The 25,728-nt window shown below is 43.6% G+C and overlaps 1 protein-coding gene and 1 long non-coding RNA gene across 2 annotated transcripts; both read left to right on the top strand.

The window, feature by feature from the left end:
- The first annotated feature begins 5,688 nt into the window (after positions 1-5,688).
- On the top strand, positions 5,689-21,187 carry LOC137312681 (uncharacterized). The gene is made up of 5 exons (XR_010960783.1): positions 5,689-6,183; positions 6,560-6,646; positions 11,201-11,286; positions 16,888-16,974; positions 21,011-21,187. It is a non-coding gene; the product is annotated as an uncharacterized lncRNA (long non-coding RNA).
- Positions 21,188-23,353: 2,166 nt separating this feature from the next.
- Positions 23,354-23,743, top strand: LOC137312670 (histone H2A.J-like). Its single transcript, XM_067979185.1, has one exon. It carries the CDS (start codon positions 23,354-23,356, stop codon positions 23,741-23,743), a length of 390 nt encoding a protein of 129 aa, XP_067835286.1.
- The last annotated feature ends 1,985 nt before the right edge of the window (positions 23,744-25,728 follow it).

Here is a 25,728-nt window from a genome sequence, read left to right as displayed (position 1 = left end):
ACAACACTGGCTCAGTCTGTGTTATTTTACCCAGATTTGTACAACGGATGCTGACTGATGTGCTGTTATTGTATCAGCGATCACTGAATTAAGAATGTGAGTGAAATTTGTGTTTGGATGTGAGTGAGGTATTTATTCTGTCCCTATCCGTCTTATATCTGCTCCCTCCCCTTTATACGTTTCCCGTTTAAGCAAATTTCTCACGACCCTGCCATTTCAACCCAGGAGATCACAGCTCTTTCCATCGCCGATTTGGTGGCTCTGAAAAGAGCCTTTGTTGCACTTGGTGCTGAAGTCGGGTCGGGTTTAGGCGCGCTCCCCGCGGATGCGGCGGGCCAGCTGGATGTCTTTGGGCATGATGGTGACTCGCTTGGCGTGGATGGCGCACAGGTTGGTGTCCTCAAACAGCCCCACCAGGTAAGCCTCGCTGGCCTCCTGCAGGGCCATGACGGCCGAGCTCTGGAAGCGCAGGTCTGTCTTGAAATCCTGAGCGATCTCTCGCACCAGGCGCTGGAAGGGCAGTTTGCGGATCAGCAGCTCGGTGGATTTCTGGTAGCGGCGGATCTCCCGCAGAGCCACAGTGCCGGGTCTGTAGCGATGAGGCTTCTTCACTCCGCCCGTGGCTGGAGCGCTCTTCCTGGCCGCTTTGGTCGCCAACTGTTTGCGAGGGGCTTTCCCGCCGGTCGATTTGCGCGCTGTCTGCTTGGTCCTGGCCATTTTCTGAACAGATCTCAACACAACCTGAGACTGTGAATACGGAGTGCGCTCTGGGGCCGCCTTTTAAAGCGTCTAAGGGTATCCGCCCCTGGCCTGTGATTGGCTGAGGTTTCTCCCCCAGACAAGGAGGGACTGACCCGGGAATGTGATTGGCAGGTTTGATCCAAGATCTGTCAGTCAGACCAAAACGGCGGGAGGTATTGGGTCCCAATTGGCTGAGCTGAAATTAATCTTCAATTTCAAAAAGCCCGCCAATTTCAGAGCATCAAATAACAGTTTCAAGAAAATGTCATTTCCCTCCAGCAATTTAAGAATCTCTCTCTTTATAATCTCCGTTATTTCCTTCTCCCCAGCTCAAATCTCAGGCTGTTTCACATTCCGGTTCATTCTCTGATCTGTCTGTAAACGGGCGGGAACAAATCCCCGGTCATTGCTTTCCGTAACGGGAATTGCTTTCCAGCTTCAATTTCAAAAATCCCGCCAGTTCCGGCCCGGTGAACCGCTCCTCAAACAGAAACTTCACATCGAACTGATAATTGAATGAGGGCAGGAAATAAACACCGAGCAGAGAGGACACAGCGGGAGAGGGAGTGAGGAGGGATTTTACTCTGAGCGGAGAAGGTAATGTCTGGGGAAAGACTCTGTATCACCGCCTGTTCATTTATACCGTGAAACCGGGAATTCCGCTCCTTCTCTCGGGATGGCCGAGAACCCCGGCCGTTGTTTCTGATCTCCCTGTACCGAGTGTTGGGGAATCTCCCCATACTAATTAAATATCAGAAACTGATTCCCCACCCCGAGATCTTTCCTCTCCCCGTTCCCAGGTCAGTGCTCTCTGTGTGAGGCGGTGGGTGGCTCTTAGAAGAGCCTTTGTTTTGTGTTCGGTTAGAAAGGGTCCAGTTGTTCAGCCGCCGAATCCATAGAGAGTGCGGCCCTGCCGTTTCAGAGCGTACACCACATCCATGGCAGTGACAGTCTTGCGCTTGGCGTGTTCAGTGTAGGTGACCGCGTCCCTGATCACATTCTCCAGGAAAACCTTCAGCACCCCGCGGGTTTCCTCGTAGATCAGACCCGAGATCCGCTTGACACCGCCACGGCGAGCCAGGCGGCGGATGGCTGGTTTGGTGATCCCCTGGATGTTATCACGAAGCACTTTGCGGTGCCGCTTGGCTCCGCCTTTCCCCAGTCCTTTGCCTCCTTTACCTCTGCCAGACATGATTATTCTTCACTCAAATCGCTGCTGAATGAACAGCAAACTGATGTTGGTTCCGTTTTTATGCAGCCTGCCCTGACCTGACTGAAACAGACACAGGGTGAGAGAGGGAGGGCAGGAGACAGAGATAAATATTAAACAGGGAGGGGAAGAGACAATCAGAGTGACGGACAGAGCGGAGAGCGGCCTCTGATCTTCCAGCTCCACCTCCAGCTTTCTCCACCCGCCAATTTCAAACCGTTTATCTATAATAGAACCGAAACACAGCGCTCCGCACAAACCCTTACAGACTCGGGCTTCATAGAATCCCGGAGCTTTTCAATAAGCCCCGTTACAATCAATAGTCAGTAATATTCCTGCCTAAATACAGTCCCTTCGATAACAAGTCAACCCGCCTCCTTCCATTTCAGTCCCAGACCCGATTCTATCTCCCCGCACATTCCCTCCCAGACGGGTTCAGCAGTTTATAAACACTTTATTCCAGCTGATTTGAAGAATCTCATGTGTTGGGGTTTGAATTGTGATAGCTGCCGATCTCCGCCAGTTTTACCCTGTCACGGACTGTCGCCCTGAATCTGTGAGAAAAAATGAACTGGGACTGGAGCCGAACACACGCCAGTTCCAGTGAGGCCCGGCCCGGATATCCCATTCTCTCTATTTTATTACAGACATTGGGGGTCGGGCGGGGATAGCGAATGTCAGCGAGTCACCAGGACCCTGGGTTTATTTGAAATGATTTCTATCTGAAATCTGAGCCCGGCCCCGGGACAGGAATCATCTGATTCCGGGATCAGCTCTTTTCTGAGAGACGTGGGTGGCTCTGAGAAGAGCCGTTGGGTTCAGATGGTCACAAGTTGCACTTGATTTTTTACTTCTTTTTGCCCGCTGCTTTCTTAGGCTTTGCTGACTTCGGCTTGGGCTTTGCCCTCGGTTTTTCTACCTTCTTCGCCTTCGCCTTCACTGTCTTGGGGGTCTTGGGCATCTTAGCCGCCGGTTTCTTCTTAATTGGTGATTTCGCCGCCTTTTTCGTGGTCGATTTCTTGACCGCTGGTTTTTTGGCCGTTAATTTCTTGAGGGCTGTTTTTTTGGCCGCTGGTTTCTTTCCGGGAGATTTCTTGATCACTTGTTTCTTCACCTTCTTTACCACTTTTGCCTGGGTTTCCTTCTTAGCGACTCTGAAGGAGCCCGAGGCGCCCGTGCCCTTGATCTGCACCAGGGAGCCTTTTTCCACATTTCTCTTGATACTTAATTTGATCTGGGACCGTTGCTTCTCCACATCCAAGCCTTTGGCAGCCAGAACCTTCTTTATCGCGGCCAGGGATATCCCCTTGCGATCCTTGCAATCCCCCACAATCTTGAGGATCTGTTCGCCCAACGGGGGACCGGTGGTCTTGGGTCGGGGAACCGCCTTCTTCTTCTTCGGAGCCTTGGGTGGAGCGGCGGCGGCGGCAGGAGGAGCCGTTTCGGCGGCTGCAGTGTCTGTCATGTCCGGGACTCTGTCGAAAATCTCTCTGACAGTCAGAGCTGGGTCAGAAATGAAACGAGAGGCGGCGGCACAGAGCAACTTAAAGGCACAGAGCGGACGGGGCGGAGACATCCTGCTGTCAGCTCCCGGCCCCTCCAGCCTCTCTGTGTTTCTCTCTCCTCTGAAACTCACCGATTCCAATTCAAATCGGGCACTCCAGAGTCCCAGACGAGCCCCTTCCTATATCTCACTCCGGAATGTTTGCTGTCGAAAAACTTTCACCGGAATTAAAAGCTCCAGTTTCGATTTAAACCCGTTTCATTGCTGCACTGATCGCGCTCTCTCACCCGATCGCTGACATGATCTCCGTTTTTCACCTGAAATCTTGAATTGATCTGAAATTTTACCTTAAATTTCCACTTCGGAGCTCGGCAGGGGAGGAGGGCGATCCTTTGACAGGGATTTTTTAAAATTTTACTCAAAAGGGACTCGGAAATCTGGCGATGAGACCGGCCACACAAGCACACTGACATTAATCCAACCCGCCCGCCCCTTTAACACACTCTCTCTGACACAATGTTCACATCTTCACATTCACAGGACAAAGTGTTCGCCAGATTGACAATTCCCGTGACAGGCTTTCCTCCCCGCTCGGCCTGTGCTGCAGATTCTCGGAGGTGAGTTGTCGTTTCCCAGCTCAGTAACTGTTAAACACTCTGAGGCCGGCGCTTCTCACAGTGTCTGGTCCCCAGATTCAGGGGCAGCAGCCAATCACAGCTGTGGATGTGATTATCCATATCTTGTTTTACATGATTATATTATTCACACTCAGCAATATGTTTGGTTGAGACGATAATACAAATTCTCCTCTCTGGGCTCCTCCAGTCTCTCTGTCTTTCTCTCCCTCCTCCTAAACTGACTGACAGACAACAGTAACTGGTGTTCTATCCGTCCCATTCTCAACACCCAGAGACGGCCAGTTGCTGAATAAATTCAACATTCATAGGCAGTCCAGTGTCAGGCCGTTACAGGCTGTTTCTCCCCACCTTTCCTTATTGGACTGGAGACTGATAAATGCACCGTCAGACCGGCTCATACATAAGAGAAGGGACAGTGACCGTCTCATCAACAGCACCGGAGGTCTGTTCACAGACACAGAATCAGTCTTTACCTTCCAACAGGGTGTTCATATTACGCTCAATAACATTATCCCGCTTTCATGTACAGCGCTGGAGGGAGAGAAATACAGACGGACAGATAAAGAGACAGACAGAGACAGGCACACAGACAAAGTATCATTCTCACACTTCCTCTCAGTGTGTCCGTTTCACACTCAGCAAACAGTATCCCACCTTCGTGTAAAGCGCTAGAGAGATACAGACAGGCAGAGTATCAGCCACACGCTTCCCATCAGTCTCTCTGTATCACGCTCAGCAGCAGTATTCCACCTTCATATGTTGTACATTAGAGAGAGAGAAACTGACCTGCAATGTCCCGTTTTCACCCAGTAACAAATTGGAAAATTCTCCATTCCAATTGCCATTCCAAGCTGGAGTGACGGAAGATGCAGTCTCATCTCTCACTGATATTATTTCAGAGACAGACACATTATTAATCCCACTCTCAGGGACAGTGTCACGCATTTAACCCTCTCTTGCATGTTGTACCCTCTGCAATTTTGCAGCTCAGGGCCCTTCTGTATTTCTCTCAGTGACCGAGAGTTTCACTCCGATTGAAATAAACTGGGACTGTAGCCGTCAAATATTAATCCTACACGGTCCCAGCAAATACACCGACTCCCACTTTCCTCCCATGTTTCTCCAGGATTGGTTCGAGGAATCCGGCCTCCAGTTACGGAGTCACAAGTTTCTTTATCAGTAAAGGGACCAAGAATGAACAGAACCAATTGGCTCATTTCACAGCCGCCCACTTTATCTCTGAAAGACTCTTTTCCATCAAAAGATACCGAGAGAAACAGCAGGGATGGAAACATCTAGTTTAATAGTAAGAGATTGTAAAGTCAGTCTGGATTCCAGCGTTAGGCACTGGTGGAATCCCATCTGTTTCCCATTCTGGTGCCTGTTCCTGCACTGCCTGTGGACCCCATGCCCTCTGACCTTTCCCCCAGACCCACTTCCTTTGCTCAGACTCTGAAAAATTCCAATTGGGGAAAGTTTCCATCGATTTTTGTATTGAGAATTAAACCAGATTTCTGCGCATGCGCGACTCAGCCCCGCCCCCAGCGCTGGTTGTTGGTGAGCGGAAGAGCGCATGCGCTCTCCCCTCCCCCAGCTCGGCCTGTGGGCGCCATTCACTCAGTGAGCGGAAGAAGATGGTTTAAAACAGCCGGGAATGGAGAGATCACGGCCCCCGGGGGAAGGGAGCAAAGAGCAGCCTCGTTACAGCAGCTCATCGCTTCGGGACCGTGTCCGCAGATGGGCTCAGAGATCGGCATTGAGTCCGGGGGAAGGGCAGGGGGAGTCCGGGGGCTGTTTGTAAGAGGCGGAGTGGATCAGGAACTGGTCCCGGAACATGGAGTGAGCGGGGGAAGGGAGAGGTCATTCTCGGGCTGTGTGTGTACAGGGTGTGTCCAGGGGAAGGGAGACAGAATGGGAAGAACCTGCTATTTAAAATCATTGCTGCTTTCTCTCCCCAAACCAGTAGTGAATGTTCCTGGTTTAGTTCCAGTCTCACCCTGTTTGTTGTTATTGGACAGTGAAGAGTGGAAACAGAGCCGGACAGTAAGGATGTGGGGAGTGAGACAAAGAGCATCTCTTGCAGGCACCAGGTGAGAAGTGTGAAGGGCACATTTTAAACAACGGCTGTTTGATTTCAGTTGAACGGTTAGTCCCATGGGAGAGGGGATTAGAAACCTGACGTGTGCAAAGGTCCCCGCCCCATCGGGTCGTCCCATTCATGGATCAGTGCAGGGGTTGGGTTGTGTCTGGATGTCACTAAATCGTTGTAAAATTGCCCAACACACCTGGTGTGCAGAAGCTGAGTGCTGCAGTACTGCAGTGGAGTCAGACACTGACACTGTTTGTATCACTGGTTCTCATTTGTGGATATTCAAAATAATCATTGAAATGGATATTAATTCGAACACTTTTGTATTTTCTCCCTCACTGTTTCTTGAGTTACAAGAGATAAATTTCTTCCTGCAGGCAAATCCTTGATGGACCCAGAATCAGTGTTATGTTTCCTCCACTTGAGGCACAAGGAACAGTGCAGCCAGCTCCTTCTCCCACACAGTAAGTACATTATCACACACAGCGCACAGAGACACAGACAGGTCATCAGTTCCACAGTCTCAGACAGCAGAAGTCGTCATTCCCACACTGATCCCAAGATCCAGAGACACATTTTCAATCCAACAGTCAAACAGAGCAGGTGAGGCAGACACTGTTCCATTTCCCCCGAGCTGAGTCCCGCTGACAGGCAGATACAAAAATCCCAGTCCAAGATCACACTATCAGATGGAAAGGCACTGTATCAATCTCACAATCGGGCAACATTAGCTACGAATTAAATACCAGATCGAAATCACACATGGTACCCGATTTAAAGGTGCAGAATGAATCCCAATAATGTACCCTGAGATTCCAATTGATTACTCGCCCAGAACTCTCACACACATGTGAGTTGATTCACTATGCGAATGGATATTGCATGTATCATGTGATACAAATTGCATACGAGTCCAAAACTCATGTACAGTATCAGATTAAAAATGCTGTGAGAGTGTAATCTGAGAAACAAATTAGGTATCAGTTTATAATGGACTCATATTGTGAGATGTAAAGATACAGTATCAATTCTATTAGTACAGACTGAGCTATACATTATACGCCATTTGAAAAGTGTCACCATATCAATTTGAAAGATACATTATCTTTCACAATAGTACTCACAGAGATACAGATTTAATAGTAGTTCAAAAAGCACACAAATTATCTGATTAAAAGCTACAGTGTCAAATCCTAAAGTGTATCCACATTTACCAATTAAATAATGAGAAATATGATCGAAACATGAAGATATTAAAGCTAACATTTTTATGCCATAATGCAATCTGAGAGAATAATTACATACAGATACAGAATGAATCTCACACTCAGATATAGTACCAGAGACTGACAGATGCAGAAGGAATCCCAAACTCACATACAATAATAGAGACTGACAGACACAGAGCGAATCCTACACTCACATATGGTACCAGAGATGACAGATATCGAATGAATCCCACACTGGCATACAGTACCAAGGGCTGATAGATATCTAGTTAATTACTCACTCTCATAAAGTACTAGAGACTGACAGAAAGATAATGACTCCCACATTCACACAGTACCAGAGCCTGAGAGATACAGAATGAATCACATACTCACACACAGTACCAGAGACTGACAGATAGAGAATGCATCCCACACCAACATGCAGTCTGAGAGGCTGCATATACAGAAAGAATTCAACACCCACATACAAGACTGGAGACTGAAAGACACAGAATAAATCCCACACTCACAGTATCAGAGACTGCATATATAGATTAAATCGCAAACTCACACACACTACTGACAAGATACAGAATGAATCCCACACTGACAAACTGTTCCAGATACTGAGAGATACAAAATGAATCACACATTAGTGCAGGCTGAGTAACATTATTTACCATTCCAAGAAGTATCAGATTGAAAGATACAGTATCAATTCCATTAGTGCAGACTGATCTACACATTATATACCACTACAAAAACTGATGCAGATTCAGACTGAAATATACAGTATTCCATTCATGCAGACTGAGCTACACATCATATACAAGTTCAAAAATGTCACCATATCAGTTTGGAAGATAAACTAATTCACAATTGTGTTCCCATCGATACAGATTTAATAGTAGTCCAAAAAGTGCCCACATTCTCTGACTATATTCTAAAGCATTTCATTATCAACCAATTAAACACTGGGAAAAATATGCATTCATTGAGGTATTAAAGATAAAGTTTTGAACACCATACTGTAAACGGAGATACAAATTACATACAGATAAGGAATGAATCTCACACTCAGATAGAGGGCCAGAGAGTGACACACAGAATGAAACCAGCACTCACACAATGTAACAGTGACTGACAGATACCGAATGAATCCGACACTCACACACAGTACAAGGGACTGACATATATAGAATGAATCACACACACCCACAGTACCAGAGCCTGACAGATACAGAATGAATCCCACACGCACAGACAGTACTAGGGACTGACAGATACAGAATGAATCCCACACTCACAGACAGTACGAGGGACTGACAGATATAGAATGAATCCCACACTCACAGACAGTGCTAGGGACTGACAGATACAGAATGAATCTCACAGTCACACACATTAATGCAGTCTGAGTTACACATTACACATCAGTCCAAAAATCTCATAGTGTCAGATTGAAAGATACAGTATCAATTCCATTAGTGCAGACTGATCTACATATTATAAAGCACTACAAAAAACTGATAAAGATTCAGACTGAAATATACAGTATACCTTTCAAGCAGACTGAGCTACACATCATATACAAGTTCAAAAATGTCACCATATCATTTTGGAAGATAAACTAATTCACAATTTTTTTCCCATCGATACAGATTTAATAGAAGTCCAAAAAGTGCCCACATTCTCTGATTATAACCGAAAACATTATATTTTAAAATGTATCATTATCTACCAATTAAACACTGGGAAAAATTATTGATACATTGAGGTATTAATGAGAGGGTTTTGAACACCATACTGTAAACAGAGACACAAATTACATACAGATAAAGAATGAATCTCACACTCAGATAGAGGGCCAGAGACTGACATGCAAATTGAAAACAGCACTCAAACAATGTAACAGTGACTGACAGATACAGAATGAATCCTACACTCACACACATTACAAGGGACTGACAGATACAGAATGAATCCTGCACTCACACACATTACAAGGGACTGACAGATACAGAATGAATCCCACACTCACACACATTACAAGGGACTGACAGACTTAGAATGAATCACACACTCCCACGGTACCAGAGACTGACAGATACAGAATGAATCCTAAACTCACACACTGTAGCACAGACTGACAGAGACAAAATTTATATCACTCACAAACAGTACCAGAAATTGATAGATGCAGAATGAAAGTCTCCCTCACATATAGCACCTGACACTGACGAAAACAGAATGAAACGCACATTCACACAAAATACCAGGGACTAACAGATATTGAATGAATCCCATACTCACACACAGTACCAGATACTGACAGATACAGAGTTAATTCCACACTTCTACACAGTACCTGAGACTGGCAGATACAGAATTAATCCCACTCTCATATACAGTGCCACAGACTTGCAGATACAGAATGATCCCAAACTCATATGTAGTGCCAGAGACTGAGAGATACAGAATTAACACCATGCTCACACTCAGTACCAGAGACTGGCAGATACAGAATGAATCCCACACTCACACAGTATCAGATATTGACAGATGCAGAGTAAACCCCGCTCTCACACACAGTACTGGAGACTGACTTCTGCTGGACGTAAGCGAGAACTGTAAAAGAACGGAACAAATTCACATTTTATGTCGTGGTTGCAGAAATCGGACAATGTGCAACGTGAGGAAAGGTTCTGTCTGTAACTTCTACTCCCGTATTTTTGCTCGTTTTGTTATTGAAAAATGATGACAATTGTTTTATAATAAAGTTTTTGTTTCACTCATTCGATAGTTGTGAATTTGCCCCATTATATTTCACTGTACATTGCACAGTATTTCTCTCTGATTTCTCAGGACACGATTTGCATTGCTCCTTTACCCCATTTAGACACTTATTTTCCAAGCAGTATGTGGCCTCCTTATTTCTCCTGGCAAAATGCACCAGCTCACACCTTTCTATATTGAAATTCAATGGCCATTTACACGGCCGTTCTCCAAGCTTATTTTGTCGTAGTCTTCCTCAGTATTGACTACACCCCCTAAATTAATTACAATCATTTAATACAGCATTACAACCAATGTTTTATCGAAAAAATGTTCTCCATTCCCAGTTTTTCTAAATCCCACCCGTACAATATATTGTGAAGAATGAGTTTATCTTCTGTCCCTCTCTCATCTGCAAACTTCAATGTCCCGGGGTTTGGGGACATCTACTGGCCGGAAGCAGAACTGCAACAGTTCGGAACAAATTGCTGAAACCGGACAATGTGCAGTGTGAGCGTGTTTGTGATTGGTGGCAGGTATTAAATCTGATTTTTTTAAACCTGACCATTAACCTTTAGTGTTTGTTATTGAAGAGTAAACAGAGCCGGACAGTAAGGATGTGGGGAGTTATACAAAGAGTATCTATTGCAGGCATCAGGTGAGAAGTTTGAAGGACACATTTTAAACAGTGGCTGTTTTGTTTCGGTTGAACGGTTAGTCCCATGGAAGAGGGGATTAGAAATCTGATATGTGCAAAGCTCCCCGCCCCATCGGGTAGTCCCATTCATGGATCAGTCCAGGGTTTGGGTTTTGTCTGAATGCCACTAAACTGTTGTAAAACAGCCCAACACACCTGGTGTGCAGAAGCTGAGTGCTGCAGTACTGCAGTGGAGTCAGACACTGACACTGTTTGTATCGCTGATTTTCATTTGTGGATATTCAATATTATTATTAACAGATATTAATCTGATCACTTCTGCATTTTCTACCTCACCTGTTCTTGATTTACAAGAGATACGTTTCTATCCACAGGCAAATACTTGAAGGAGCCAGAATGACTGTGAAATTTCCTCCACCCGAGGCAAAGGAACAGTGCAGCCAGCTTCTTCTCACACACAGTAGGTATATTCTCACTCTCAGAGCACAGAGACACAGACAGGTCATCAGTTCCACAGTCCCACACAGCAGAAGTAGTCAGTCCCACACTGATCCCAAGTTCCAGAGTCACATTTTCAATCCAACAGTCAAACAGAGCAGGTGAGGCAGACACTGTTCCATTTCTCCCGAACTCAGTCCCGCTGACAGGTGGATTCTAAAATCCCAGCCCAAAATCACACTATCAGATTGTCAATTTCACAAAAGGGCAACATTAGCCATGAATTAAATACCAGATATCCCGAGATTCAAATTGAATACTAGCCCAGAACTCTCTAACATACGTGAGTTTAATACATGCAGTATCCATTCGAATAGTGTATCATTCAAATACAAAATGAAGGCCGAAACTCATGTACAATATCAGATTGAGAAATGCTGTGACAGTGTAACCAGAGAAACAAATTAGATACCAGTTTATAATATACTCACATTATGAGATTTAAAGATACAGTATCAATTCTATTAGCACAGACTGAGATACACGTTATTTACCAATTCAGAAATGTCACCATATCAATTTGAAAGATAAATTATCATTCACAATATTACTCACAGATTTACAGATTTAATAGTAGTCCAAAAAGCACACAAATTATCTGATTAAAGCCTCCAGCTTCAAATCCGAAAGTGTATCCATATTTACCAATTAAATAATGAGAAAAGCTATTCAAGCATTAACATATTAAAGCTACAGTATTGAACATCATAATGTAATCTGAGAGAATAATTATGGACAGAAACAGAATGAATCTCACACTCCGATACAGTACAGAGACAGACATGCAGAAGGAATCCCAAACTCGCATACAGTACTAGAGGTTGCCAGACACAGAGTGAATCCCATACTCAAGTATGGTACCAGAGATGACAGAAACAGAATGAATCCCACTCAGGCATACAGTACCAAGGACAGACAGATACCGAGTTCATCCCAAATTCTAATAAAGCACTAGAGACTGAGAGTTAAAGTATGAATCGCAAACTCACACACAGCAGCAGAGACTGACAGACACAGAATGAATCCCACACTCACACACAGTACCAGAGACTGACAGATACAAAATGAATCCCACACTCACTCACAGCACCTGAGACTGACAGATACAGAATGAATCCCACACTCACTCACAGCACCTGAGACTGACAGATACAGAATGAATCCCACACTCACTCACAGCACCCGAGACTGACAGATACAAAATGAATCCCACACTCACACACAGTACCAGAGACTGAGAGATACAAGGTGAATCTCACAGTCACCTACATTAGTGCAGGCTGAGTTATAAATTACGTTCCAGTCCAAAAATCTCAGTGTCAGATTGAAAGATACAGTATCAATTCCATTAGTGCAGACTGAGCTGCACATTAGAAACCACGACAACAAAACTGATACAGATTCAGACTGAAATATACAGTATTCCATTCATGCAGACTGAGCTACACATTATATACAAGTTCAAAAATGTCACCATATCAATTGGAAGATGCACAAATTCACAATTGTGTTCCCAATGTAGATTTATTAGAAGTCCAAAAATAGATGCCCACATTATCTTATTACATTTTTTAAAATGTCATTATCTACCAATTAAACTGGGAAAAAATATTCATACATTTCAGTATTAAAGATACAGATGTGAACGCCATCCTGTAAATGAAGATATAAATTAGATACAGATAAAGAATGAATCTCTCACTCCGATAGAGTGCCAGAGACTGATATGTAGAATGAATCCCAAACTCATACGATGTACCAGCGACTGACAGATTCAAAATGAATCCCACACTCACACACTGTAGCACAGACTGACAGATACAGAATTTAAATCACTCACGTACAGCATCAGAAATTGATAGATACAGAATGAATGTCTCACTCACATATAGTACCAGAGACTGACAGGAACAGAACGAATCGCTCACACATACAAAATCAGAGACTGAGAGACATGGAATGAATCCCAAACTCACACACAGTACCAGAGACTGATAGATCCAGAATGAATACCACATTCACATAGAGTATCAGGAACTGACAATCACAGAATGAATCTCACAGTCACACTACTGCAGACTGAGTTACATTTTACATACCAGTTCAAAGATATCATAGTGTCAGATTGAAAGCGACGGTATGAATTCCATTAGTGCAGACTGAGCTACATAGTAGAAATATTAGTAAATACTCATAGAGTAATATACTGAAATAAACAGTATCAATACCATTCGTTCAGACTGAGCTACACATTATATACCAGTCCAAAAACCTCATAAATGATCAGACTGGAAGATACAGTATCAATTCTATTAGCACTGCCTGACCTGTACATTACATACCAGACTGAAAATCCCATAAAATCTTCGACTGAAATAAACAGTATCAATTCCATGAGTGCAGACTGAGCCACACATTATATAGCAGTCCAAGAATCTCATACCATATCAGACTCAAAGATACAATAACAATTCCATTAGCACAGATGACGAGTCCAAAAATCTCATAGAATATCAGATTGAAAGATTCAGTATCACTTCCATTTGTGCAGAATGAGCTACACATCACATTCCAGTCCAAAAATCTCATACAGTATCAGACTGATAGATACAGTATCAATTCCTTTAGTGCAGGCTGAGCTACATATTACATACCAGTCCAAAAATCTCATACAATATTAGATTGAGATGCAGAATTAATCCCATTATTGCTGACTGAGCTATACATTACATGCCAATCCAATAATTTCACCACGAACAGATTGAAAGGTACATTATCATTCACAATAGAGTTCAGAGATTAAGATGTAATCACACTCCAAAGCTCACACACGTTGTTTGATTAAAGAAAATTGAAAAGTGTATCCATATTTACAAATTAAACACTGGACGAAGAACTGCATATAATTTAAAGTATTAAAGATACAGTTTCAAATACGATACTGTAAACTGAAATAAGAATACAGAATGAATCCAGACTTGCACATTGTCTCAGAGACTGAATTACAGAATTAATCCCACACTGAGATAATGTAGCAGAGACTGACAGATACAGAATAAATCCCACACTCACACACAGCACCAGAGACCTGCAGATACAGAATGAATCCCACACTCACATTCAGTACCAGAGACTGACAGATACAGAATTAATCCCACACTCACACACAGTACCAGAGACCGACAGATACAGAATGAATCTCCACACTCACAGACTGTACTGGAGACGACAGATATAGAATGAATGTCACAGTCACATTACTGAAGACTGAGTTACACTTTACAGACCAGTCCAAATATCTCATAGTGGCAGATTGAAAGATACAGTCTAAATTCTATTGGTGCAGACTGAGCTACATATAGGATATAGTGGTAAATACTCGTGTTTGCTGAAATAAACATTATCAATACCATTGGTACAGACTGAGCTACACATTACGTACTAGTCCAAAAATCACAAATGATCAGATTGGAAGATACAATTTAAATTCTATTCGCACTGCCTGAGCTGAACATTATATATCAGTCCAACAATCTCATACAATATTAGACTGAAAGATACAGAATCGATTCAATTAGTGAAAACTGAGCCACACATTATATAGCAATCCAAGAATCTCATACCGTATCAGACTCAAAGATACAATATCAATTCCATTAGCACAGACTGAGCTACACGTTACTCACCAGTCCAAAAATCTCATACTGAATCTTTCAATGTGACACTGTATCAATTCCATTCGTGCAGCCTGAGCTATACATTGCATTCCAGTCCAAAAATTTCATACAGTATAAGAATGATCGATACAGTATCAATTCCTTTAGTGCGGGATGAGCTACATATTACATACCAGTCCAAAAATCACATACAGTGTTAGACTCAGATGCAGAATTAATCCCATTATTGCAGACTGAACTACACATTACTCACCAGTCCAGTAATTTCAACGTGAACAGATTGAAAGGTATATTATCATTCACAACAGAGTTCAGAGATTAAGATGTAACACGACTCCAAAACTCTCACACGTTGTTTGATTAAAGAAAATCAAAAAGTGTATCTGTGTAAACAAATTAAATGCTCGATGAAGACATGTATATACTTTAAAGTTTCAATACAATAGTGGAAACTGAAATAAGAGTATAGAATGCACATTGTCACAGAGATTGAATTGCAGAATGAATCCCACACTGAGATAAAGTAGCAGAGAATGGCAGATACAGAATGTATCCCACACACAGACAGTACCAGCGACTGATGGATGCAGAATATACCCCATGCTCACACTCAGTTACAGAGACTGACAGATACAGAATAAACCCCAGTCTCATATCCAGTACCAGAGACTGACCTCGAATGACGGGAAGCGACAACTATAATAAGGCAACGAATTCACATTCTCTGTCGTGGTTCCAGAAACAGGACAATGTGCAATGTGAGGGATGTTTCTGTCTGTAACTTTTACTGTCGTATTTTTGCACTTTTTGACGGTGAAAAATGAAGACAATTGATTCATAATAAAGTTTTTGTTTCACTCATTCGATAGTTGTGAATTTGCCCCATTATATATCACTGTACATTGCACAGTATTTCTCTCTGATTTCTCAGGATGATTTACATTGCACCTCTACCCCATTTAGACTCTTATTTTCCATGCAGTATGTGGCCTCCTTATTCCCCTTGGCGAAATGCATCACCTCACACCTTTCTATATTGAAATTCAATGGCCATTCACAAGGCCGTTCTGTATGTTTATTTTGTCCCAGTCTTGATCTGTATTGACTATATCTCCGGAACAAATTACAAGAATTTATCACAGTATCACAACCAGTGTTTGCTCTAACAAAATGTACTTGCAGCTCGTCTCCATCCCCAGTTTTTCTAAATCCCACCCGTACAATATAATGTGAAGAATGAGTTTATCTTCTGTCCCTCTCTCATCTGTAAACTTCAATGACCCGGGGTTTGGGGACATCTACTGGCCGGAAGCAGAACTGCAACAGTTCAGAACAAATTGCTGAAACCGGACAATGTGCAGTGTGAGCGTGTTTGTGATTGGTGGCAGGTATTAAATCTGATTTTTTAAAACCTGCCCATTAACCTTTAGTGTTTGTTATAGAACAGTAAACAGAGCCGGACAGTAAGGATATGGGGAGTTATACAAAAAGCATCTATAGCAGGCATCAGGTGAGAAGTTTGAAGGACACATTTTTAACAGCGGCTGTTTAGTTTTGGTTGAACGGTTAGTCCCATGGGAGAGGGGATTAGAAATCTGATATGTGCAAAGGTCTCCGCCCCATCGGGTTTTCCCATTCATGGAACAGTGCAGGGGTTGGGCTGTGTCTGGATGTCACTAAATTGTTGTAAAACAGCCCAACATACCTGGTGTGCAGAAGCTGAGTGCTGCAGTACTGCAGTGGAGTCAGACACTGACACTGTTTGTATCGCTGGTTTTCATTTGTGGATATTACAATGATTATTAACAGAGAGATTCAATTGATCACTTTTGTATTTTCTACCTCACCTGTTCTTGAGTTACAAGAGATAATTTTTCTTCCTACAGTCAAATCCTTGAAGGACCCAGAATTAGTGTGATGTTTCCTCCACCCGGGGCACAAGGAACAGTGCAGCCAGCTCCTTCTCACACACAGTATGTATAGAGTCATAGAGTCATAGAGTTATACAGCACGGATAGAGCCCCTTCGGCCCATCGTGTCCGCGCCGGCCATCAGCCCTGTCTACTCTAATCCCATATTCCAGCATTTGGTCCGTAGCCTTGTATGCTATGGCATTTCAAGTGCTCATCCAAATGCTTCTTGAATGTTGTGAGGGTTCCTGCCTCCACAACCCTTTCAGACAGTGAGTTCCAGACTCCAATCACCCTCTGGGTGAAAAAGTTCTTTCTCAATTCCCCTGTAAACCTCCCGCCTTTTACCTTGAATCTATGTCCACTTGTTATAGAACCCTCAACGAAGGGAAAAACCTCCTTAGTATCCATCCTATCTGTGCCCCTCATAATTTTGTACACCTCAATCATGTCCCCCGTCAGCCTCCTCTGCTCCAAGGAAAACAAACCCAATTTTCCCAGTCTCTCTTCATAGCTGAAGCGCTCCAGCCCTGGTAACATCCTGGTGAATCTCCTCTGCACCCTCTCCAAAGCGATCACATCCTTCCTGTAGTGCGGCGACCAGAACTGCACACAGTACTCCAGCTGTGGCCTAACCAGTGTTTTATACAGCTCCATCATAGCCTCCTTGCTCTTATATTCTATGCCTCGGCTAATAAAGGCAAGTATCCCATATGCCTTCTTTACCACCTTATCTACCTGTTCCGCCGCCTTCAGGGATCTGTGAACTTGCACACCAAGATCCCTCTGACCCTCTGTCTTGCCTAGGGTCCTCCCATTCATTGTGTATTCCCTTGCCTTGTTAGTCCCTCCAAAGTGCATCACCTCGCACTTTTCCGGTTTAAATTCCATTTGCCACTGTTCCGCCCATCTGACCAACCCATCTATATCGTCCTGCAGACTGAGGCTATCCTCCTCGCTATTTACCACCCTACCAATCTTTCTTAATATACTCTGTGAGTATATTATCACTCACAGAGCACAGAGACACAGACAGGTCATCAATCCCACAGTCTCACACAGCAGAAATAGTCAATCCCAAACTGATCCCAATCCAACAGTCAAACAGAGCAGGAGAGACTGACGGAATTTCTATTTCACAATGACTCAATACCGCTGACTGGCAGATAAATAATTCCCAGTCCAAAATCACACCCAGTATCAGATTGAAAGGTATTGTGTTAATCTCACATTAGATCAGAATTAGCTACAAATTAAATACCAGATAGAACTGACACATGTTAGTGATTGATAGGTACAGAATGAATCACAATAGTGTACCCCGAGATTCAAATTAAATACCAGCCCACAACTCACACCACATTATGAGTTTAAAGATGCAGTATTCATGCCAATATTATACACTGAGACACAAATTAGATACCAGTTCAGATGTTACCCATATTTGACTCACATATATGTCCAAAAACCTCATAGTGTCAGAATGAAATGTACAGTTTCAATCCTATTGTTGCAGATTGAGCTACACATTATATACCAGTCCAAAATTTGCATAAAGTATCATACTGGAAGATACAGTATCAATCCCATTAGACTGAGGTACACATTAGTCACCTGTCCAAAAATCATATTTATCAAACTGAAAGGCAGAGTATCAATTCCCTTACTGCAGACGGAGGTTCACATTAGATACCTGTCCAGAAATCACGTACAGTACCATACTGAAAGAAATAGTATTGATTTAATTAGTACAGACTGACCTACACGTTACATACCAGTACAAAAATCTCACACAGTTTCAGACTGGAAGATACAGTATCAATCCCATTAGTGCAGACTGAGGTGTACATTAGATACCAGTCCAAAAGTCACATTCAGTGTCAAAATGAAAGATACAGTATTAATTCCTTTCGTGCAGACTGAACTACACGTAACAAACCTGTCTAAATATATTACACAGTATCAGACTGAAAGGTAGAGTATGAATTCCATTAGTACAGACTGAACCACACATTACATACCAGTCCAAAAATCTCATACAGTGTCAGACTGAAAGATACAATAATTATTCTATTAGCCCAGACTGAGCTACAAAATAAATACCAGTCCAATAATTTCACAGTAAAAGATTGAAATACACATTATCTTCACGGAGATTAAGATGTAATCATTCAACAAAACTCGCACACATTGTTTGATTAAAACAAAATCCAAAAGTGTATCAATATTTACAAATTAATGCAGCACGAAAGATTTGCATACTTAATGAATTAAACATACAGTTTCAAGTACCATACTCTAACCTGAAATAAGAATACAGAACGAATCCAGACTTGCACTTTGCCCAGCGAATGAGTTATAGAATGAATCCCACACTGAAATAGAATACCAGAGACTGACAGTCACAGAATGAATCCCACACTCACAGATAGCACCAGAGATTGAGAGATACAAAACGAATCACACACTCACACACAGTACCAGAGACTGACAGATACAGAATGAATCCCACACTCACAGACTGTATTGGAGACTGACGGATACAGAATGAATATCACACTCACATACAGTACCAGAGAATGACAGACATAGAATTAATGCCACACTCACATGCAGTCTGACATCTACTGGCCATAAGTGAGAACTGTAACTGAGTGGAACAAATTCACATTATCTGTCGTTGTTCCAGAATCAGGACAATGTGCAATGTGAGGAAATAGTTTCTCTCTGTAACTTCTACTCCCGTATTTTTTCTAATTTTGTCAGTTAAAAATTAGACAATTGATTTCGAATAAATTTTTTGTTTTCCTCATTCGAAAGTTGCCCCATTATATTTCACTCTACATTGCGCAATATTTCTGTCTGAATTCTCAGGAGACGATTTATATTAATTCAAATAAACCGAACTGAAACACAAATAAAAACTGAGTGCAAATCTGCAAGTTTCAACGGCGACCGTCAAAAGTGAAAGGGATAAAATATAGAAAAAAATCAAACCGAAAATGCTGGAAAGGCTCAGCAGGTCCGGCACCATCTGTGGAGAATGGAAGCTCGGGTTAACGGTTCAGGACTATGACCCTTCTATAGATCAGAAAGGTTAATCCTACATAATTTAAATAAGGAACGGGAATCAGCAGAGGGAAAAACTTCAGAAAATCAATTAATTTCACTGAATCCGAGCAATTGTGTCCCGTATCCACTGTACAGATCAGGGCAAATAATAATACAAAGGAACAGAGTTAAATTCAACGATATGGGGGAAATAAATGAATTTTAAAAATATTTTTTTATATAAATTAGACTCGTTTGTGTTTTGAAAACACCATCCCTCTGAACATCATCAAATTCGGTTTCAGTCTTGGTGTTTCTGAATTCAGCGTGCTGGGATTCAAAACTGTTGGAATTAATTGTTTGGAAGGGAGCGATACTCACCATCATAGCACCTTAGTTCACTGGGACGGAGAAATAGAGCGTTTCTGTGGAGTTTCGGACTGAATTGCTCCCTTTGGGTTACTGGCACTTTAATCAAAGACAATAAACAGTTCCCAAACATCAGCCCCTGAACAGACACAAAAAGCTGGTCGAATTTCTCATTCATAGATATTAAATAAAAGGATGACAAAAGCGAATAGGAAGAGGTTAGGAAGAAGTCACAAAAACAATTAGGGAAGCAAACAGGAATCACGAAATCAAATTATCAAGGAATATAAAAAGAAATCGTAAATTATTGTACAGAGCCAGAAATAACAGAAGGAAAATCAGAATATCTTGAGGGCCACTAAGGGATTGACAAGATAAACTCACAGGTAACGTCAGCGAAATGGCAGAAATATTGAATTATTACTTTCCCTCAGTATATTCCCGGGAGATTAACAGGGTGAATATGATATAGAGGAAGAGGTCAATAAAGATATCAAGGCATTTAAGTTAGAAAGGGTGGTTAAACTCCTGATCCTGATGGATTGCATCTGCACTTATTAAAGGAAGCAAAGGAAGAGATAGCAGAGGCATTGTTACATATATAGAAAAAATCATTACAGAAAGGAATAGTGCCAGAGGACTGGATGACAGTTAATGTGATTCTTATATTTTGAAACAGGAAATAGAACAAGTCCAGGGAACTGTGGTCCAGTTAACTAAAGGTCGGTGGTAGGAATGATCATGGAATCTTTTACTCAATGAAGCAACAGAAAAACATCCAGATACCGAAAATATAATAAAGAATAGTCAGCACGGATTTCAGAAAGGGAAGATTTAATAGTTTGACAGAAGGTTGGACAGTTATAATTACAGTTCAACATAACTTATCTGCTTTTCAAATATATTCCTCAAGAAATAAACCTCTGTGTTTGCATTTCATGGCCTTATCAACCTGTGTTGCTACTTTTAAAGATTTGTCAATCTGTACCCCTAAATCCCATTGCTCTTGTACCCCATTTAGACTCTTATTTTCAAAGCAGTGTTTGGCCTCCTTATTCCCCCGAGCAAAATGCACCACCTCACACCTTTCTATATGGAAATTCAATGGCCATTTACACCGCCTTTCAGCAAGCTTATTAAAGTCTTCTTGTATTTTGTCGTAGTCTTCCTCAGTATAAGCTGTACCCCCAACATTAATTACAAGCATTTAATACAGCATTACAACTCATGTTTTGTCGAACAAACTGTTTTCCATTCCCAGTTTTTCGAAATCCCACCCGAGCAATATAATGTGAAGAATGAGTTTATCTTCTGTCCCTCTCTCATCTGCAAACTTCATAGACCCGGGGTTTGGGGACATCTACTGGCCGGAAGCAGAACTGCAACAGTTCGGAACAAATTGATGAAACCGGACAATGTGCAGTGTGAGCGTGTTTGTGATTGGTGGCAGGTATTAAATCTGATTGGATATTTGAAGAAACCAATCAGAGAGTTACAGTTAATTATTGTGACCTCACTACGAATGACCCAATCACAATCATTGCCTTCCTCCATCCCTCATTAGCATAGGGCTGTGGGGCTGCCTATTTAATCCGAGCTCGGAGCGGATTTGGGTCATTTCTGAGTCTGAAATTGAGTTTGAAAATGCCTGAGGACAAGAAAGCAGCTTCCAAGAAGGGCGCCAAGAAAACCTTGAGTAAAGCACCAGCCAAGGGCGGCAAGAAGCGGAGAAAGTCGAGGAAGGAGAGTTACTCCATCTACGTCTACAAAGTGATGAAGCAGGTTCACCCCGACACCGGCATCTCCTCCAAGGCCATGAGCATCATGAACTCCTTTGTGAACGATATTTTCGAGCGCATCGCGGGTGAGGCTTCCCGCCTGGCCCATTATAATAAACGGCGCACCATCAGCTCCCGGGAGATCCAGACCGCCGTGCGCCTGCTGCTGCCCGGGGAACTGGCCAAGCACGCCGTGTCGGAAGGGACAAAGGCGGTGACCAAGTACACCAGCTCCAAGTAAAACTCCTCAATATACTGAAAAGAAAATAAACACAAAGGCTCTTTTCAGAGCCACCCACAGTCTCTCTGAAAAACTGTACCAGCACCTCTATGGAATCATTTTACTGTCGATAGTTTGATACTCACTGTCTCTCTAACTTGTGCTTTTGTAATTTCACTTGAAATCTGGTAGATTCTCATAATCACTGCCCGGTATAATCTCTGTCGTTGTTTTATTTAGTTTCAATAACCAAAAACGTGTCCCTGATCCTCTCGTTCCCGGTCATATTCCGCCCCTTCCGCCGCATCTGCCCCTTCAGAGCCGTTTTAAGGTAATTTCTTTCTCCTTTTCACGTTTTTTTGTTCATTATTCGGGAATATCACTTTCAGAACCGCAATCCTCTTTAAAGCAACAACCCTGAAAGGGACTTCACACCGACTACAGAATAGTCGAAAGGCTCTGTCACTGTTCGACTTCTTACACCAGGAGTCTCGGCTCCGGTTTCGATCGCGCTGCAGCTCCTGTGAACAGGGATCAATCCACAATCTGTGGTTTGTTGCTTTTACAAAGATTGAGCTGGGATCTGTCCCGTTACAAAATGGGACTTTATTCCCGCCGGATTGAAAGCGAACGGTGAATGAAGCGACTTCTAACCGGAATGTAAAAGATTCTGGAAGTTGTGACTGGAAATGTGGAATAACAGAGTAAAAGGAGAGAGATTTTTAAATCTTTGTCTTAAGGCGACATTATTTACTTAATCCGCTTCTTGTGTTACAAATATATTGGCGGGCTTTTCAAATTTCAATAAAACGGTTCAGTTCGGTATTTTCCGCCTTTTTCTCATTGCCGGCTATTGATTGGTGAATAAAACAGCTCTCTCATTTGGCTGTTCGTTGAACCAATGAGATTGAGAACAGATGAACCAATCACAAGTGCCCCCACTGCACTCATCCAGAAGGTATAAGAAGGGCGAGTGCGGGAAGATTTCTTCATTCTTTGTGAAAGTGTTTGTGAGATTGTGGAAATGTCTGGAAGAGGAAAAACCGGCGGTAAAGCACGGGCCAAGGCCAAGTCTCGCTCATCCCGGGCCGGACTGCAGTTCCCTGTGGGCCGTGTTCACAGGCTCCTGCGAAAGGGGAACTACGCTGAACGTGTGGGTGCCGGAGCCCCGGTCTATCTGGCTGCTGTGCTCGAGTATCTGACGGCTGAAATCCTCGAGCTGGCCGGCAACGCGGCCCGGGACAATAAGAAGACCCGTATCATCCCCAGACACCTGCAGCTGGCCATCCGCAACGACGAGGAGCTCAACAAGCTTCTGGGACGGGTGACCATCGCTCAGGGCGGGGTGCTGCCTAATATCCAGGCCGTGCTGCTGCCGAAGAAAACCAGCACTGTGAGCACCAAGAGCAAATAAAGCAGCTAAGATTTAATCTGATAACCCAAAGGCTCTTTTCAGAGCCACCCACTGTATCTATGAAAGGGCTGGTTACTGTCTGAAGAGACTGACCTATTGATTACAGTTATCCCCGGTCTACGTTAATATATTACATCGCTACAGCGGTTAAACTTATGGGAGGTAATGTAAGTTACCGAGCACATGGGTGATAGGTGAACGGGTCTTGGTGGGAGTTAGGATAGGGGAACGGAGTTTTGGAGGAGTTGAAGTTTGCAGAGGGCGTCAGATAGGAGGCTGACCAGGAGAGCATTGGAAGAGCCAAGTCTGGAGGTAACAAGGGCGTGGATGAGGGTTTCAGCACCAGATCAGCTGAGGCAGGGGAGTAGACGCGCGATGTTTCGGAGGTGGAAGTTGGCGGTCTTGGTGGTGGAGCGGAAATGGGGTCAGATGCTTATCTCAGGGTAAATTGGACGCTGAGGTTGCGAAGTTTTATGATTCCGCTTCACACAGTGGCCAAGGACAAGTCTCTGTCCATCTCAGTCCTTGAATCCAGTCCCCACACAGGAACTGTCTCTGTCCATCCCGGTGCCTGAATCTATCCAGTCCCCACACAGGACCAGTCTCCATCCATCCAGGTCCCTGAATCTATCCAGTCCCCACACAGGACCAGTCACCATCCATCCCGGTGCCTGAATCTATCCAGTCCCCACACAGGACCAGTCTCCATCCATCCAGGTCCCTGAATCTATCCAGTCCCCACACAGGACCAGTCTCCATCCATCCCGGTGCCTGAATCTATCCAGTCCCCACACAGGACCAGTCTCCATCCATCCCAGTACCTGAATCTATCCAGTCCCCACACAGGACCAGTCTCCATCCAACCCAGTACCTGAATCTATCCAGTCCCCACACAGGACCAGTCTCCATCCATCCCGGTGCCTGAATCTATCCAGTCCCCACACAGGACCAGTCTCCATCCATCCCAGGACCTGAATCTATCCAGTCCCCACACAGGATCATTCTCCATCCATCCCAGTGCCTGATTCTATCCAGTCCCATACTGACCCAAGCACGGAAAGGTATAGAGTGCCTTCCACACCGATTTATGTTTATTAAACTATTGGGCGCCTCCTGTCAGCTACAAATCTGAAAACTAAAACTCCCTCTTCCAACGGTCCCGGAGCGGCACTGATTGATTCTGTTATGATAGTGATTGTATTGGAACTGTACTGTGCCTCAATTATTGAATTTAAATTGTATTTTCCGCCTTTTTTTTCGAGCAATCCTTGAATATCAAGCCGGAGTCTGTAATGATTGTGTCCGAATTTATGTTCCGCATTTGATACTGGTGAAAATTTTAAAAAGGACCGTAACTAATTCCTGGAGGCGGAGCTTGAAGTTGCACGTCCGCTTGTCCGTCATTCCGAGCCAGTCTCCTCCCCTCCCGCACTTCATGCTCTGTCTGTCATTCAAACACTCCTCCCCGCCCTCTCCGATAATGTGCCTTTCTCAACCAGGTCGGGGCGGGCTTTATAAATACAGAAGAAAGGCGAGGGTTTTTCATTCAGCAGCGATCTGAGTGAAGAATCATCATGTCTGGCAGAGGTAAAGGAGGCAAAGGACTGGGCAAAGGCGGAGCCAAGCGGCACCGGAAAGTGCTTCGTGATAACATCCAGGGGATCACCAAACCAGCCATCCGCCGCCTGGCTCGCCGTGGCGGTGTCAAGCGGATCTCGGGTCTGATCTACGAGGAAACCCGCGGGGTGCTGAAGGTTTTCCTGGAGAATATGATCAGGGACGCGGTCACCTACACTGAACACGCCAAGCGCAAGACGGTCACTGCCATGGATGTGGTGTACGCTCTGAAACGGCAGGGCCGCACTCTCTATGGATTCGGCGGCTGAACGACTCGACCATTTCCAACCGGACACAAAACAAAGGCTCTTCTAAGAGCCACCCACCGCCTCACAGAGAGAGCACTGACTTGGGAACTGGTGCGGAGT

The sequence above is a fragment of the Heptranchias perlo genome, unplaced genomic scaffold (assembly GCF_035084215.1).
Source record: "Heptranchias perlo isolate sHepPer1 unplaced genomic scaffold, sHepPer1.hap1 HAP1_SCAFFOLD_43, whole genome shotgun sequence".
NCBI classification, from domain to species: Eukaryota; Metazoa; Chordata; class Chondrichthyes; order Hexanchiformes; family Hexanchidae; genus Heptranchias; species Heptranchias perlo.
This window is presented reverse-complemented; position numbering and strand designations above follow the sequence as displayed.

What these genes read in the sequence shown, in the direction of transcription:
- LOC137312670 (XM_067979185.1), top strand. Translation starts at nt 23,354, where the DNA reads ATGTCTGGAAGAGGAAAAACCGGCGGTAAAGCACGGGCCAAGGCCAAG.